General features: G+C 34.3%; 2 protein-coding genes across 3 annotated transcripts; one reads left to right on the top strand and one right to left on the bottom strand.

Moving 5' to 3' along the window:
* The first annotated feature begins 2,489 nt into the window (after positions 1–2,489).
* Positions 2,490–6,475, top strand: LOC110895552 (glucan endo-1,3-beta-glucosidase 3). 2 transcript variants are annotated; one of them, XM_022142876.2, is made up of 4 exons: positions 2,490–2,689; positions 4,132–5,373; positions 5,463–5,490; positions 6,031–6,475. In XM_022142876.2, exons 1-4 carry the CDS (start codon positions 2,620–2,622, stop codon positions 6,182–6,184), a joined length of 1,494 nt encoding a protein of 497 aa, XP_021998568.1. In that variant the 5' UTR covers positions 2,490–2,619; the 3' UTR covers positions 6,185–6,475. The 2 variants fall into 2 exon arrangements, with proteins under 2 accessions (XP_021998568.1, XP_021998566.1); XM_022142874.2 differs by having other exon boundaries at positions 2,491–2,689; positions 4,120–5,373.
* A 1,527-nt stretch (positions 6,476–8,002) lies between these two features.
* On the bottom strand, positions 8,003–11,214 carry LOC110895551 (dynein light chain 2, cytoplasmic). Its single transcript, XM_022142873.2, has 2 exons — positions 10,808–11,214; positions 8,003–8,330 (listed from the first exon to the last, which is right to left on the bottom strand). Exons 1-2 carry the CDS (start codon positions 11,042–11,044, stop codon positions 8,175–8,177), a joined length of 393 nt encoding a protein of 130 aa, XP_021998565.1. The 5' UTR covers positions 11,045–11,214; the 3' UTR covers positions 8,003–8,174.
* Positions 11,215–12,153: the final 939 nt, after the last annotated feature.

Genomic DNA, 12,153 nt, shown 5'->3' with positions numbered 1-12,153 from the left:
GTTTGGACTGTTATGTGATACGTGTATATGGACTTGCATGTTAGTTTGTATGTCGTGAAATGTGAAGCTTGTGATATGAACCTGTGAACGTGCTAAACATCTGATATGTGTTACTAGATGAGTTGCATGGAGTGCAATGTGATAATTATGTGATAGTATAGCATATGTTACCGTTGGATCTCATGAACGACTGTTATAATTCATATGATGATGTGTGTATACTACTTGTGTAATGTGAATGTGGAATATGTGATGCATGTATATACGAAACTGACTGTCTTTGGTAACCTCGGTAGGGTTTGGTTAACCAACTTGGAACGGGTAATGTAATTAGTCATACCGAGCAAATCTAAGGTGAGTTCACTGCTCTTTTTCCAAGCATGCGTCCCGAGGAGGGACATCTAGTAATCGTTCCGGGGAGGAACGTCGGGTTATTGGGATGTTGGTTATTACACTCATTTCTATCATTAAGTCTCCTTAAATCTACCGATTAGTTGCCGGGGAGGCAACGGGGTTATTAGTTGATAGCGCTATTAGGTTTGGCACCCTCACACCGTACCGGGGAAGACGGTCGTGAACTAATTACCTTAACCACTTGACCAATGTGTGATAAAGCATTGGGGTTTGGGCAAATAAATCTAGAGCCATCTGCGGTAATCGAGTTAATAACAAAATCAAATCATTGAGATGTTTTATACGTATATCTGGTAACTAAAACGTGTTAACAAACTTTGAACTCACCAGCGTCGTCTGACACACTTGTCTGCATGCTTGCAGGTCTATAGGGTTATAGCATTGGAACTTGCTGTTTGGGAGGCTGGAGTGGTCATGGGTCGGGTTACATGGAATCGCAAGACAAGTCTATTGGTTTTCGTACATATGGTTTATGAAACACTTAACAAATGATTTATGCTTCCGCTGTACATGTTTAAATACATTTACTGTTTTGTAATACTTTATGTTAATGAATGAAAGTTTTTATTTAAAATCTTGTTATGAGTTCAATGTGATTAGTGGCTAGATCTTGGTACGTCACACGCCTCGCGGAGGATTCCGCACGAGGTATTTTGGGGGTGTGACAACAAATAAGCATGAAGGTGCATAAAAGTAATTAAAATCATTATATCTTATAATTTGAGTATATCATAAAAATAGGATTCAACCCATGTAATAGATGTGTTTTTTACCTAATAATAAATAAAATAACAAACTAAAATGTTTTAATAAGTAAATACTACATCAAAGTTCATTTTTAAAAGATACATCTTGATAATTGTATGTGTTAACATATGACGTTATATTTTTATTCAACACGTGCAATACACGAGTTTTTTTTTAAAGTTATATCTTTTTTATTTTTTATTATATAAAATTACATTTATACAGTCCGTGTAATACACAGAGTTCAGGGTTCAAACCTAGTATTCAATATACAAACTTTCACAAAACTTACTTTTATATGATCAATTTGAATTTTACTACCTTAGAACTAACATAGCCGGTTAAAAATCTAAGAAATATATATTACAATTACAATGAAATAACTTGCGTCCATTAGTCAAGAATCCAGATGATGAAATACATAGTTCGATAATTGGAATAAACCATCTTTTATTGTTTTTCAAATCATCATTCTGTTGAGATATATGCGTCCATTAACTAAGTTATGCAATTTCTAACTAGCCTCTTGCACAAAAGTGTAGGGTAAAATAACCTGCATCAAAGCATGAAGTGATCCGACCCCTCATTAGGCTGAACGGTATGTTTCGTGAAGGGGGTCGTGGAAGTGATGTGACATCGTGGCAATTGGCAAACACCGCCCTCTATCAGTGAAAGTGAAGTGTGAAGGTAGAGGAATTCTCCACAATGCTCACGAGACATATTTGAGTTAAACCGTTATAAATAATTAGAAAATGAGGGGATAGTGGCCACACCTCTGGATAGTAGAGGAGAGAGATAATGGAAGAGGAAGCTGACGTGATGCCATGGTGAAAAATAACGATGAGTGTTCACTAGTGAATCAAACCCAGCAGCCTTGGACCCTTCACAAACGCCCCTTTTTTTGAATGGCCAACGAGACCTTCAAATGGGCTACTGACGAAATTCACCATATAAGGATACACTCGCCTTCGAGCTGGGAAAACCCCTCACCTAGCGCTGAAGCCTGTTAACACTAGCCCGAAAGCACGATAGTGCGGAGAGGTAAAACTCGCTTAGTACAAGGATCGAACTAGCGATCGCCGTGTTTCGGCTAGTCTCCCATTATCACCAAGTGCCGCCGAAACTAAATGTAAAGACATAAATCAAACCTAAATCACTTGAAACATTAGGTTCCTCACTTACCACTCAACCGCACCTCATCGGCCACAAACGCCCTTTTTAATTTCCAATTCACTCAATTTTTTTTTTTTGTTTTTTTTTTTCTGGTAGTGTCTTGCAGCCGTGCAGGTTAGCTCAATGGGATTCCAAGTTAACCCCTGGGGACCTCTCTAGACACCTTCTCCCTCTCTCTTGGTTCTTGCTTATTTAAAAGAACCCTTTTCTGCCCCCCTCTTTTCTCTCTCTACACTTCCTTTTTGGGTTCTTGGGACCGTAGACCTCACGCTCGCCTTCACTTCAATGGCTTCTTGGAGATTAATGGCAGCCCTCCTTCTTCACCTTCTACCCTTAGCTGCCATGGCTGCTCAAGGTCAACTCAACAACCTCTTTCTTTAAATCTTTCATATTTTTCTTGTATTTCTTCAACATTTTAGACTTTAAAAATCAAATCTTTTTGCATTTTTTACTAGTTTAGTACCCAAGATTCAATTTTTCACATACCCTTTTGTTTATTTTATAATCTTGGTTTAAGGTTTAGTTGATATTATAGATGTTATTATTAGGGTTTATGATGGTGGCAAAGATAGGGAAAAAGAAAAAAAAAAAGAAAAAAAAACATGAACCCAGAAACCACATTGTGTTCATACTTATTTTTGTTAATCTTGTTATGACAGCACAACACAACTACTCAAGTACAACTCATTTCATCTGAAATCAACATGTTTCACTTTAATATTATTTATTATTATTTTTTCTTTATTTTTACTAGTTTTGTGGTCAAAAACACTTTTTTCTGATACCCTTTTGCTTATTTAATATTCTTAACCCACAAAGTTTGGTTGTCATTACATACATTATAAATCAGGGGTGTTTATATTTGTTTATATTAGTAAGATTTTAAGGGGTCAAAGATTTACATTGTGTTACTAAGCCCTAAACCCTAATTTTTTTTTTTTTTTTTTTTGTTGTATTTTTGTTTGGTGCAAATGAGTAAAGTTTTGATTTTTACATTTTTTAGTGGAAGAAAGTTCTGGATTTCATATGCTTTTTAATGTATTGAACATGAAAGTAGTAATAAGAGGACTATGAAAGATTCCATTTGGGTCCATTTAGGTCAACTTTGAAGGGTATTATTGTCATTTTCTTAGGTTATAGAGACATAAGATCTTAGTACAAGGTTATCATTTTTCATATAGAATTGTCAAAACCCGTCCTTGTCTCTGAAAAAACTAGCATTTGTCCATTCTATTTGTACAAGAAATACATTTTTTTTATTTAAATAAGGAATAATGGATTTTAATAATCCAAACTTTTAGTCGTTGGCCGGCAACGGTCCCAACTTAAAAAATAACTGGTGGTAGTCCCAACTTTTTACATATTGTAAATAAATGGACTTTTACTAAAAAGAACCTTAATTTCTTTTTGTCTCTTTATCCTTTTCGGTTTAGTAAAGGTCCATTGGTTTACATTATACGAAAAAGTTTCCGAAAAGGATAAGGAGACAAAAAGAAATTAAGGTTTTTTTAGTAAAAGTCTATTGATTTACAATATATGAAAAGTTGGGACCACCACCGGTTATTTTTGAAGTTGGGACCGTTTCCGGCCAATGACTAAAAGTTTAGATTATTAAAATCCATTATTCCTTTAAATAATGATTTTAGCTGCATGATATATATTTTTTTACTGTAAAACTGCTAAAAAATGCTATTTTTTTTTGCAAAAAAGTTTGTTATATATTTTTTTGGGTTTGTCTTTCGGATGCTTTTGTGGGATTTACTGGTTACGGTTGATTTTTTTCAGATGCTTTTGTAGGTGTGAACATAGGCACTGCCGTAACCGACATGCCGAACCCGACCCAGGTGGTGGCCCTTCTCAAGGCCCAACAAATCCGCCACGTCAGACTCTACGACGCTGACCCGGCAATGCTGACTGCTCTAGCGGGAACCGGAATCCGCGTAACCGTTTCCGTCCCAAACCAACAGCTTCTCGCCATCGGGCAGTCCAACGCCACTGCCGCCAATTGGGTTGCCCGTAACATCCTCACCCATGTCCCCGCCACCAACATCACCGCCATCTCAGTAGGCTCCGAAGTCCTCACCATCATCCCTAACGCCGCCCCGGTTTTAGTCTCCGCCCTTCAATACATCCACGCTGCCCTAACCGCCGCTAGGCTTGACTCCCGTATCAAAGTCTCCACTGCCCACTCGTCTTCGATTATTCTCGACTCGTTTCCACCGTCGCAAGCCTTCTTTAACCGCACGTGGGACCCGGTTATGGTCCCGTTGCTCAGGTTCCTACAGTCCACCGGATCATACCTCATGCTTAACGTCTACCCGTATTACGATTACATGCAATCACACGATGCAATCCCGTTAGATTACGCATTGTTCCGCCCTCTGCCGCCGAATAAAGAAGCCGTGGATTCGAACACCATGCTGCATTATACTAACGTTTTCGATGCGGTGGTAGACGCCGCCTATTTTGCAATGTCGTATTTGAACTTCACAAACATTCCGATCGTCGTAACGGAATCGGGCTGGCCCTCAAAGGGTGATTCTACCGAGCCCGATGCGACGCTTGACAACGCAAACACTTATAATAGTAATTTGATTAAACATGTTTTGAACAACACGGGGACCCCGAAACACCCTGGGGTGGCGGTGAGTACGTTCATTTACGAGCTTTACAACGAGGATGCGCGAACGGGCGCGGTGTCAGAAAAGAACTGGGGGCTGTTTGATGCAAACGGGAGACCGGTTTATGTGTTGCATTTAACGGGTTCGGGAAGTATGCTTGCTAATGACACGACGAACCAGACTTTTTGTGTGGCTAAAGACGGTGCAGACCGGAAGATGTTGCAGGCGGCTTTGGACTGGGCTTGTGGACCGGGGAAAGTTGACTGTTCGGCTATGGTTCAGGGTGCGCCCTGTTATGAGCCCGATACTGTTGTTGCACATGCCAGTTACGCTTTTGATGCTTATTATTATAAGATGGGTATGGCTGAAGGAACTTGCGATTTTAAAGGGGTCGCCACCATTACTACCACCGATCCAAGTAAGTTTGGTTTTCGACTTTTCGTGCATTAACGGTTGTACATTTCGTTATACAGGTTGTTTTTTTTAACTGATTTGTTTTGTTTGCAGGTCATGGCAGTTGCGTGTTTCCAGGAAGGTAAAATAATTCACTATGAGTAGTTAGATTTTAATCTATGCAGTTAATGCGGTAAAATATCAGATATCGGTCAAGGACCGATATTTGAGATATAGGTTATATCGGCGGGATATCGATAATTTTAATATCATGCAGAATTTATATATATAGAAATTTAACACTAATAATTCAGTGATATATCGGTTATATTGGTCAATATTGCAGATAATATTGGTACCGATTCTGTCCGATATTTTACTAGGGAACCGAGGCTGACAATTGGGTACCTGTTAAGACACGATTAGACCTGTTTGACTGAAAAATACACCCTTTGACTTTCTTAATTTTTAAAATAATTAAAATTACAATGTTAGGATCTATCATTTATTCATCTTTGTACATAAAACATAAAACTGTTTTATAAACATGAGGTAGAAAGTAGTTAAACGAGTTGTAATCATGTTTGAAACTTATGTTGTGCGCGCCGTCAGGAACCTGTTAAGACACGATTTGCCAGCCTTATTGTCTGATATAATGGTTTTCATGTTATGTTTTGTGTAGTAATGGGAGTAACGGGACGTTTATAAACGGTACATCGCTGGCTCCATCTTCGAATTCAACTTCATCAGGTAGCTCGTTATCTTTTCACACAGGCAATTCGATTTCTTGTGTGACAATTTCCGTAGTGTTACTCTTGAGCGCGGTATTCTTGTAAGCGGTCTTAAAAAGTCTGGCTCGTGATTACCGTTACCGGATATTGTTCCTCTCCAAGAAGCTTGGAAGGTAAGGGGTGGTTTGAAACTCGAAAAGAATTGTGAGATTTAGGTTTGTGGTAGGGATGAATTCGTTTGTAAATTGTAGAAACAAGCGAATCGCGATTTGATCATTGTAACCGATCATTCTTGGAGCAATTTTTTCGGTCATTTTTGAGGTTGATATTGTTAGGGAAGTAGAATGGGTGTTTGGACTTGCATTTTTGAGGTTAGTTATCTGTTGCAACTTGCAATGATTGGTTTTTAATGTTTAGACAAGTATCTTATGCTTAAAAACATGCTTATGGTGTGCGGTCGCGTACCATTCGGACAAATTCTCAAGTCTATGGAAGAAAAATCCTTTAACAAATAGTGTTTGGAAGCGTTCTTTGGTGCAGGGCGGACCCATGTTTTATAGGTGAAAAAATCCGATCGCACCCCTTGTAAAAAATAGTGTATTTTATAGGTTAAAAACCTGATCGCGCCCCTTGAAAATATGGTTAAACCACTTATCTGCACTTCAGAAAATAATTCTTGGGTAGTCTTTAGGTTTTATAGGGTGGTGTGTGGATTTAATGTTGTCACACTAATACTCTCAAAAGAAATTTGTTTGAATGTTATTTTTAAGTTGTTGACTTGACCCAAAAACTAGAGCTTGTAAACACATGTTCAAGTGACCAAAGTTAGCAACTTATGAGGCTGAATTTAGAACCAATTGTTATTGGTTTTTGGACGTTTTTTCAAAACTGTGTTTTAAAGTCTTGATTTTTTTTTTTTTTTACAAATTAAAAAAAAAAAATCATTTCACACGAAAAAGAGCAATTACAAAGCAATGGCAGGTAGTCGGGCAATAAGTTGCGCCTCCACCCACTTTTGAATAGAAAAACCAATTCTACTAAATACAAAGTTTGAAACCTTTAGCGACAAATATAGTCTTGAATATGTTATATCTATATCTATTTTATTTCTATACTTACTGCTTACTTAATAAATAAAGCTTAATAAATAAAAATCATATGGGACACATAAATAAAGCTTAATAAATAAAAATCATATGGGACACATGAAATAACTTTAGGTCTCCTTAATTTGTGTTATTTCGGCCCCTCTCATTTAAATAATACATTAAAAAATACACTTTTCGATAATTAATATAAATTTAATTATGGATGCTTATTATGTAATTATAAATAATTATTATATTATTAACCAAATGAAATTAATTATTGATGTTATAATTTCTTATGCCTATCAATTTCGAAAAATAAATTTGTATTATGGATGGTTAATATATATCTTACTTCTATTATGATATGTTATTATTTTGTGGACATCAATATAATCGATAAAATTTTACATTTTAGTAAGAATTTTCTAAATAAATTTGTTTTCTTTACTACTTAAAAGCTTCTTCACCAAGTTCATATTATGTAATAATACATTTACTCAACTTGCGTAACACATGAGATTCTAACCTTGTTTATTTTACAAATAACATATTGCATATCACATTTTTTCTATATGCTAATAGAATTGATTATATTTATAGCCAGATTCACTAATTGAAATTAACTTACCACCTACGGTGGATAAATGAATCAATCAAACCATCTTTTCCAATAGCCGACTTAACTTAAGCCTTTATAACGAAAACCAGTCAGTTATAAAATCAAAAAACGCGAAAAACATCAGTTATAGGTTCGGTTTTAGTCCATAACAGAACCGACCCGTGTTCACGCTAGTTTCATGTAAAAATCTTCATATCCATAGCTAAAAATAGATTAACAAAGTTAAACCAGTAGTGTCAATATGTCATACCTTATGAACAATAAGATGAGTCAACAAAAGGGTCATTAAGGTACAAGAAGATTAAGCTTCAAAATTCACCAAAGTACAACTACCATTACATCTATAGAATTAGAAACAAAAGGGCCATTAAGCCCAAGGAAATTGTTAATGGGCCATGGGCTCAACACTAGTCTTGAAAAGGAGAACATAAACTTTGTTGATAGAAAAATACAAGAAGCCTCCTACCGAATGTGTCACATATGACCCAAAGTTGGTCCCCACAATGCAGTGCCACGCTGGACCATATGACGTGTCAAATTCCTATAAATAATAAATACAAGTATAAGTGTTTCTTTTTCCTTTTATAAAGAAAAAATAAAGACAAAAACCATAAAATAAAAACAATTGAAAGTAAAAAAAAATGCTATAATTTACATGAGATGGTAAAATAAGGAAAAATAAAGACAAAGCCATAAAATAAAAACAACTGAAAGTAAAAAAAAACATGCTATAATTTACATGAGATGGTAAAAAAAAAGAAAAATAAAGACAAAACCATAAAATAAAAACAATTGAAAGTAAAAAAAAATATGCTACAATTTACATGAGATGGTAAAATAAGGAAAAATAAAGACAAAACCATAAAATAAAAACAACTGAAAGTAAAAAAAAATAATAATGCTATAATTTACATTTTTTTTTGAACGGTGCTATAATTTACATGGGATGGTAAAATCTCAACTCCCCAATTAAGAATGTAAATAAAGTCAAAGTCATCATAATTCCTGAATATAGTAAAAAACATGTTATGCAACAATCAATTTCTATGTACATTAAAAGCATGCATTTGAAGGAAAAACATATGATCATGTTTGTTAGACATTAACGGTAGTTATAACTAACATACTTACAATTATAGTAAAAAAGTTTAACTTTGTCTCTAGTTGCACAAAAATAAACTTCATAAGTGTATTTTTACTCCTCAATGTTCATTCATAGTTTTCTTTTTGTAACAAAAAGAATCACGAACAAAGTTCATGTATAAATTTTATTTTCGTAGATTGTCATATTTCCTTCAATAGCACAATTTTATTTATCGATTTTTTTGCGCTTATAAGAAACTTTTTCGAGCATGTATTTTTTTACATAAACAAAACTTTTTTAAGAATATTGAATTTTACAAAGTAAAAGTGAATTAGTATTGTATATATAAAATGCATTATTACAAATCATGAATAGAAAGCATATGCTTGAAACCTTTAAACATATTGCATGATTATAAAGATAAAATACTACCATAAAATATAGTAATATATGTTGTTTTATGTTATATTAATCCATAAATCTTTTTCATCAAAAAGAAGTAAAAGATTGGAAAGTGTTTTGGTCATATTGTACCAAGAACTTGATGGGAACATCTCCATGAAAAGCTGCACACTGTCCAACATACCTTGTCCATACTCAAATTAAACCAGCAACTTGACAATAAAACAATGATTTAAGATACAATTTTGCTAAATGAATATAACATCAGTTGCAAGTTTTGTGTGATTGCACCATGATAGTTGTCAAAAATTATTTGGTATACTGAAGACCTATTTTTATATTTGGTTACTTTGTTCAATCTTCTAAAAAAACATTTATACATTAATAAAAAATCAAATGTACATATGCTTTACTTCATCTAAACATATGGCTTAAGACGCCTGGTACAAATGTGGAAAGACATATTTTGTCCTGGTTGATATTCTAATAAATAATTAAATACTGTTTTAGAGTATCTACAAAAATAAACATTCAATGGAAAATCTTATCTTTGTTAAATAAATAAAGTCAAAACTCTTCTTTATAATCATTTTATGTAAAATTTAAACATAAGACTCCAAGTATAATAGTGAATAGAATCTCATAAAATTACAAAAAAAAAAAAGAGACAAGCAAATGAATCTGACACCAAAAGAAAACAATTTTGACTACCTACTTTGGAATTTTTCTGTTTGTCCCCTTTTTCTTTAAAACAGAAAAATGAAAAGATCAAAATTTTGCCATGTTTAATAGATTTTGTTTGATTTTCTAGAAAAATTCCAACCCTAACAGGAGTTTGTTTATTTTCTGCATAAATGATAAACATTAACGAGTACAAAAAAATCCAAATTATTTGCATAACGATACTATGTTTCTTCAAAGAAACTAACCAAACAAAGCAAATGATGCAGAAGACAGATGATTAAAAATTGGGGGAAAAAAGTCTCTTTCTTAATTGAACAAGATTAATCAAACAACCAAATAATATTATAAAATGATTAGAAAATTTAATCTACAAAAAGCTTTCTTTCTTAGGGGCGTTTGGCAATTACTAATTAGCATTGTGTACCAATTAATATGAAATAACCATAATTTGATACTTGTAGCAACACATAACTTTATAAGATAGTGTTTTGATATGATCATTGTTTGAAAATTACCCACATTATTCAAGAATCTACATGTAAAATACAAAGATTATTCTTTAATACCCAAAACCCTTAAATTGCAAAAAAAAAAAAAAAAAAAAAAAAAAAAAAAAAAAACCTCTCATCTCCAAATAATCTTTCACCAAAAACAAACATGAACACTTAAATTTCAAAGATTTTGCAAACCCAAACACCCCTTAAACCCTGAAACAACATATGCAAGATTCTTGCTAGCAAATGAACAAAACTCTAACCAACCCAACCCACAACCAAGAACAAAAAAATAAATAAAAAGATCAAAACTTTAAACTAAATAAATTAAAAAAAAGTAAAAAATATGATTACCTTCTTAAGGGCAAGTGCAAGACGTTTGCTATCAATCTTGATCCCATTTCCTGTAGAAGCAATATGATGTTTTGCACATTCAAAAGCTTTGTTCTGCAACACAATGGACATATCAGAAGCTTTGACTTTGATATTGAGTTGTTGATGGAGGTTTTGTTGATCAGTAGCTTTCTTTTTCTGTATTAAATTGCTCAAGAACTTGCTTCTTCTTTCTAGCTCTTTTTCTGCTTCCTCCATAGCCTCATCCCTTGGTTTTTGATCTCTAAATTTGTGGTTTTTGAGTTCAATTTTGGTTTTCAAGAAATGGGTTTTTTGTGGTGTTGCTTTTTTTCTTCAGCTTTTTGTAATGAGTAAAAACTGAAAAGTTGGGTACGGTGATGAGGTGGGGGCTAATTTCATTACTCTTTGGTTTGGTTTCTACATTTTATATTTTCATGGTGATATATAATTTTTTTTAATCCTCAACGAATATTTCGAATGTGATACTAGCGAAATCCACTACATTGGGATATATCTGCCTTCGAACCGGGTAAAACTCTCACCTAGGGCTGAAGCCCATGAACACTCGCCCATAGGCACGGTAGTGCGGTGAGAGAAACCCGCTCAGTTAAAGGATCGAACTAGCGATCTCCACCTATTCGCCTAGTCTCCCATCATCACCAGATGCTGCAGAAAATAATGGGGAGGGCAGGAATCGAACCCGAGTCCCTTAGAACACCAAGTCTCTTGCTTACCACTCTACAACCACCTATTTTTTTTAATAATATGATTCGTGCCCATGACTTTATAGCCTAGTGGCATCTTGGAGGTGAGATAAAACTTTAGGACCAATAGGTCATGCGTTCGATTCTCACAAGGGGGGTTTTCCCATATTTATTGGGTTTCCTCCTGAATTGGTGTATAGGCATTATGCCTAGTGAAGATGGATATAATCGGGTGGTTTCGCTGGTGACACGATGATACTCCGGTGGTCCGTCAGTGATCCAAATTTGCCGTTAAAAAAATAGTAGGTTTTGTTAATTATTATTTACTTATTGAAAAGGAAAACTTTTGGGTAAAAAAATTCTTAACGGAATTTTATAATATTTTATATAGAATTCAATCCAATCATTATTGAAATCAAGTGTAAGAATCAAATACAAAATGAGTTTTAATCTATAAAATAACCTTAACGTGAGCAAGAATTTTGTTCACGAATTAATGGATTAAACCTACCTATTTAAGCAATAAATTTACGGTTTCGAAAACACTTCCCTGGAGGCCAAGATACAAGTTTGGGGTGGGGTGTAAACTCGTGAGCAAGAGCAAGAATTTCATCAATTCCATCCCGAATTAATTTCGAATTT

This window comes from Helianthus annuus, chromosome 12 (genome assembly GCF_002127325.2).
Source record: "Helianthus annuus cultivar XRQ/B chromosome 12, HanXRQr2.0-SUNRISE, whole genome shotgun sequence".
NCBI lineage: Eukaryota > Viridiplantae > Streptophyta > Magnoliopsida > Asterales > Asteraceae > Helianthus > Helianthus annuus.
The sequence above is the reverse complement of the archived record's forward strand: the minus strand, read 5'-3'. Positions and strand labels throughout refer to the sequence as shown.

Coding starts and splice junctions, on each gene's coding strand:
- LOC110895552 (XM_022142874.2), top strand. CDS start 2,620: ATGGCTTCTTGGAGATTAATGGCAGCCCTCCTTCTTCACCTTCTACCC. Junction 2,690..4,119: donor AGCTGCCATGGCTGCTCAAG/GTCAACTCAACA, acceptor GATTTTTTTCAG/ATGCTTTTGTAGGTGTGAAC. Junction 5,374..5,462: donor CATTACTACCACCGATCCAA/GTAAGTTTGGTT, acceptor TTTTGTTTGCAG/GTCATGGCAGTTGCGTGTTT.
- LOC110895551 (XM_022142873.2), bottom strand. CDS start 11,044: ATGGAGGAAGCAGAAAAAGAGCTAGAAAGAAGAAGCAAGTTCTTGAGC. Junction 8,331..10,807: donor TTGCACTTGCCCTTAAGAAG/GTAATCATATTT, acceptor TATTATTTATAG/GAATTTGACACGTCATATGG.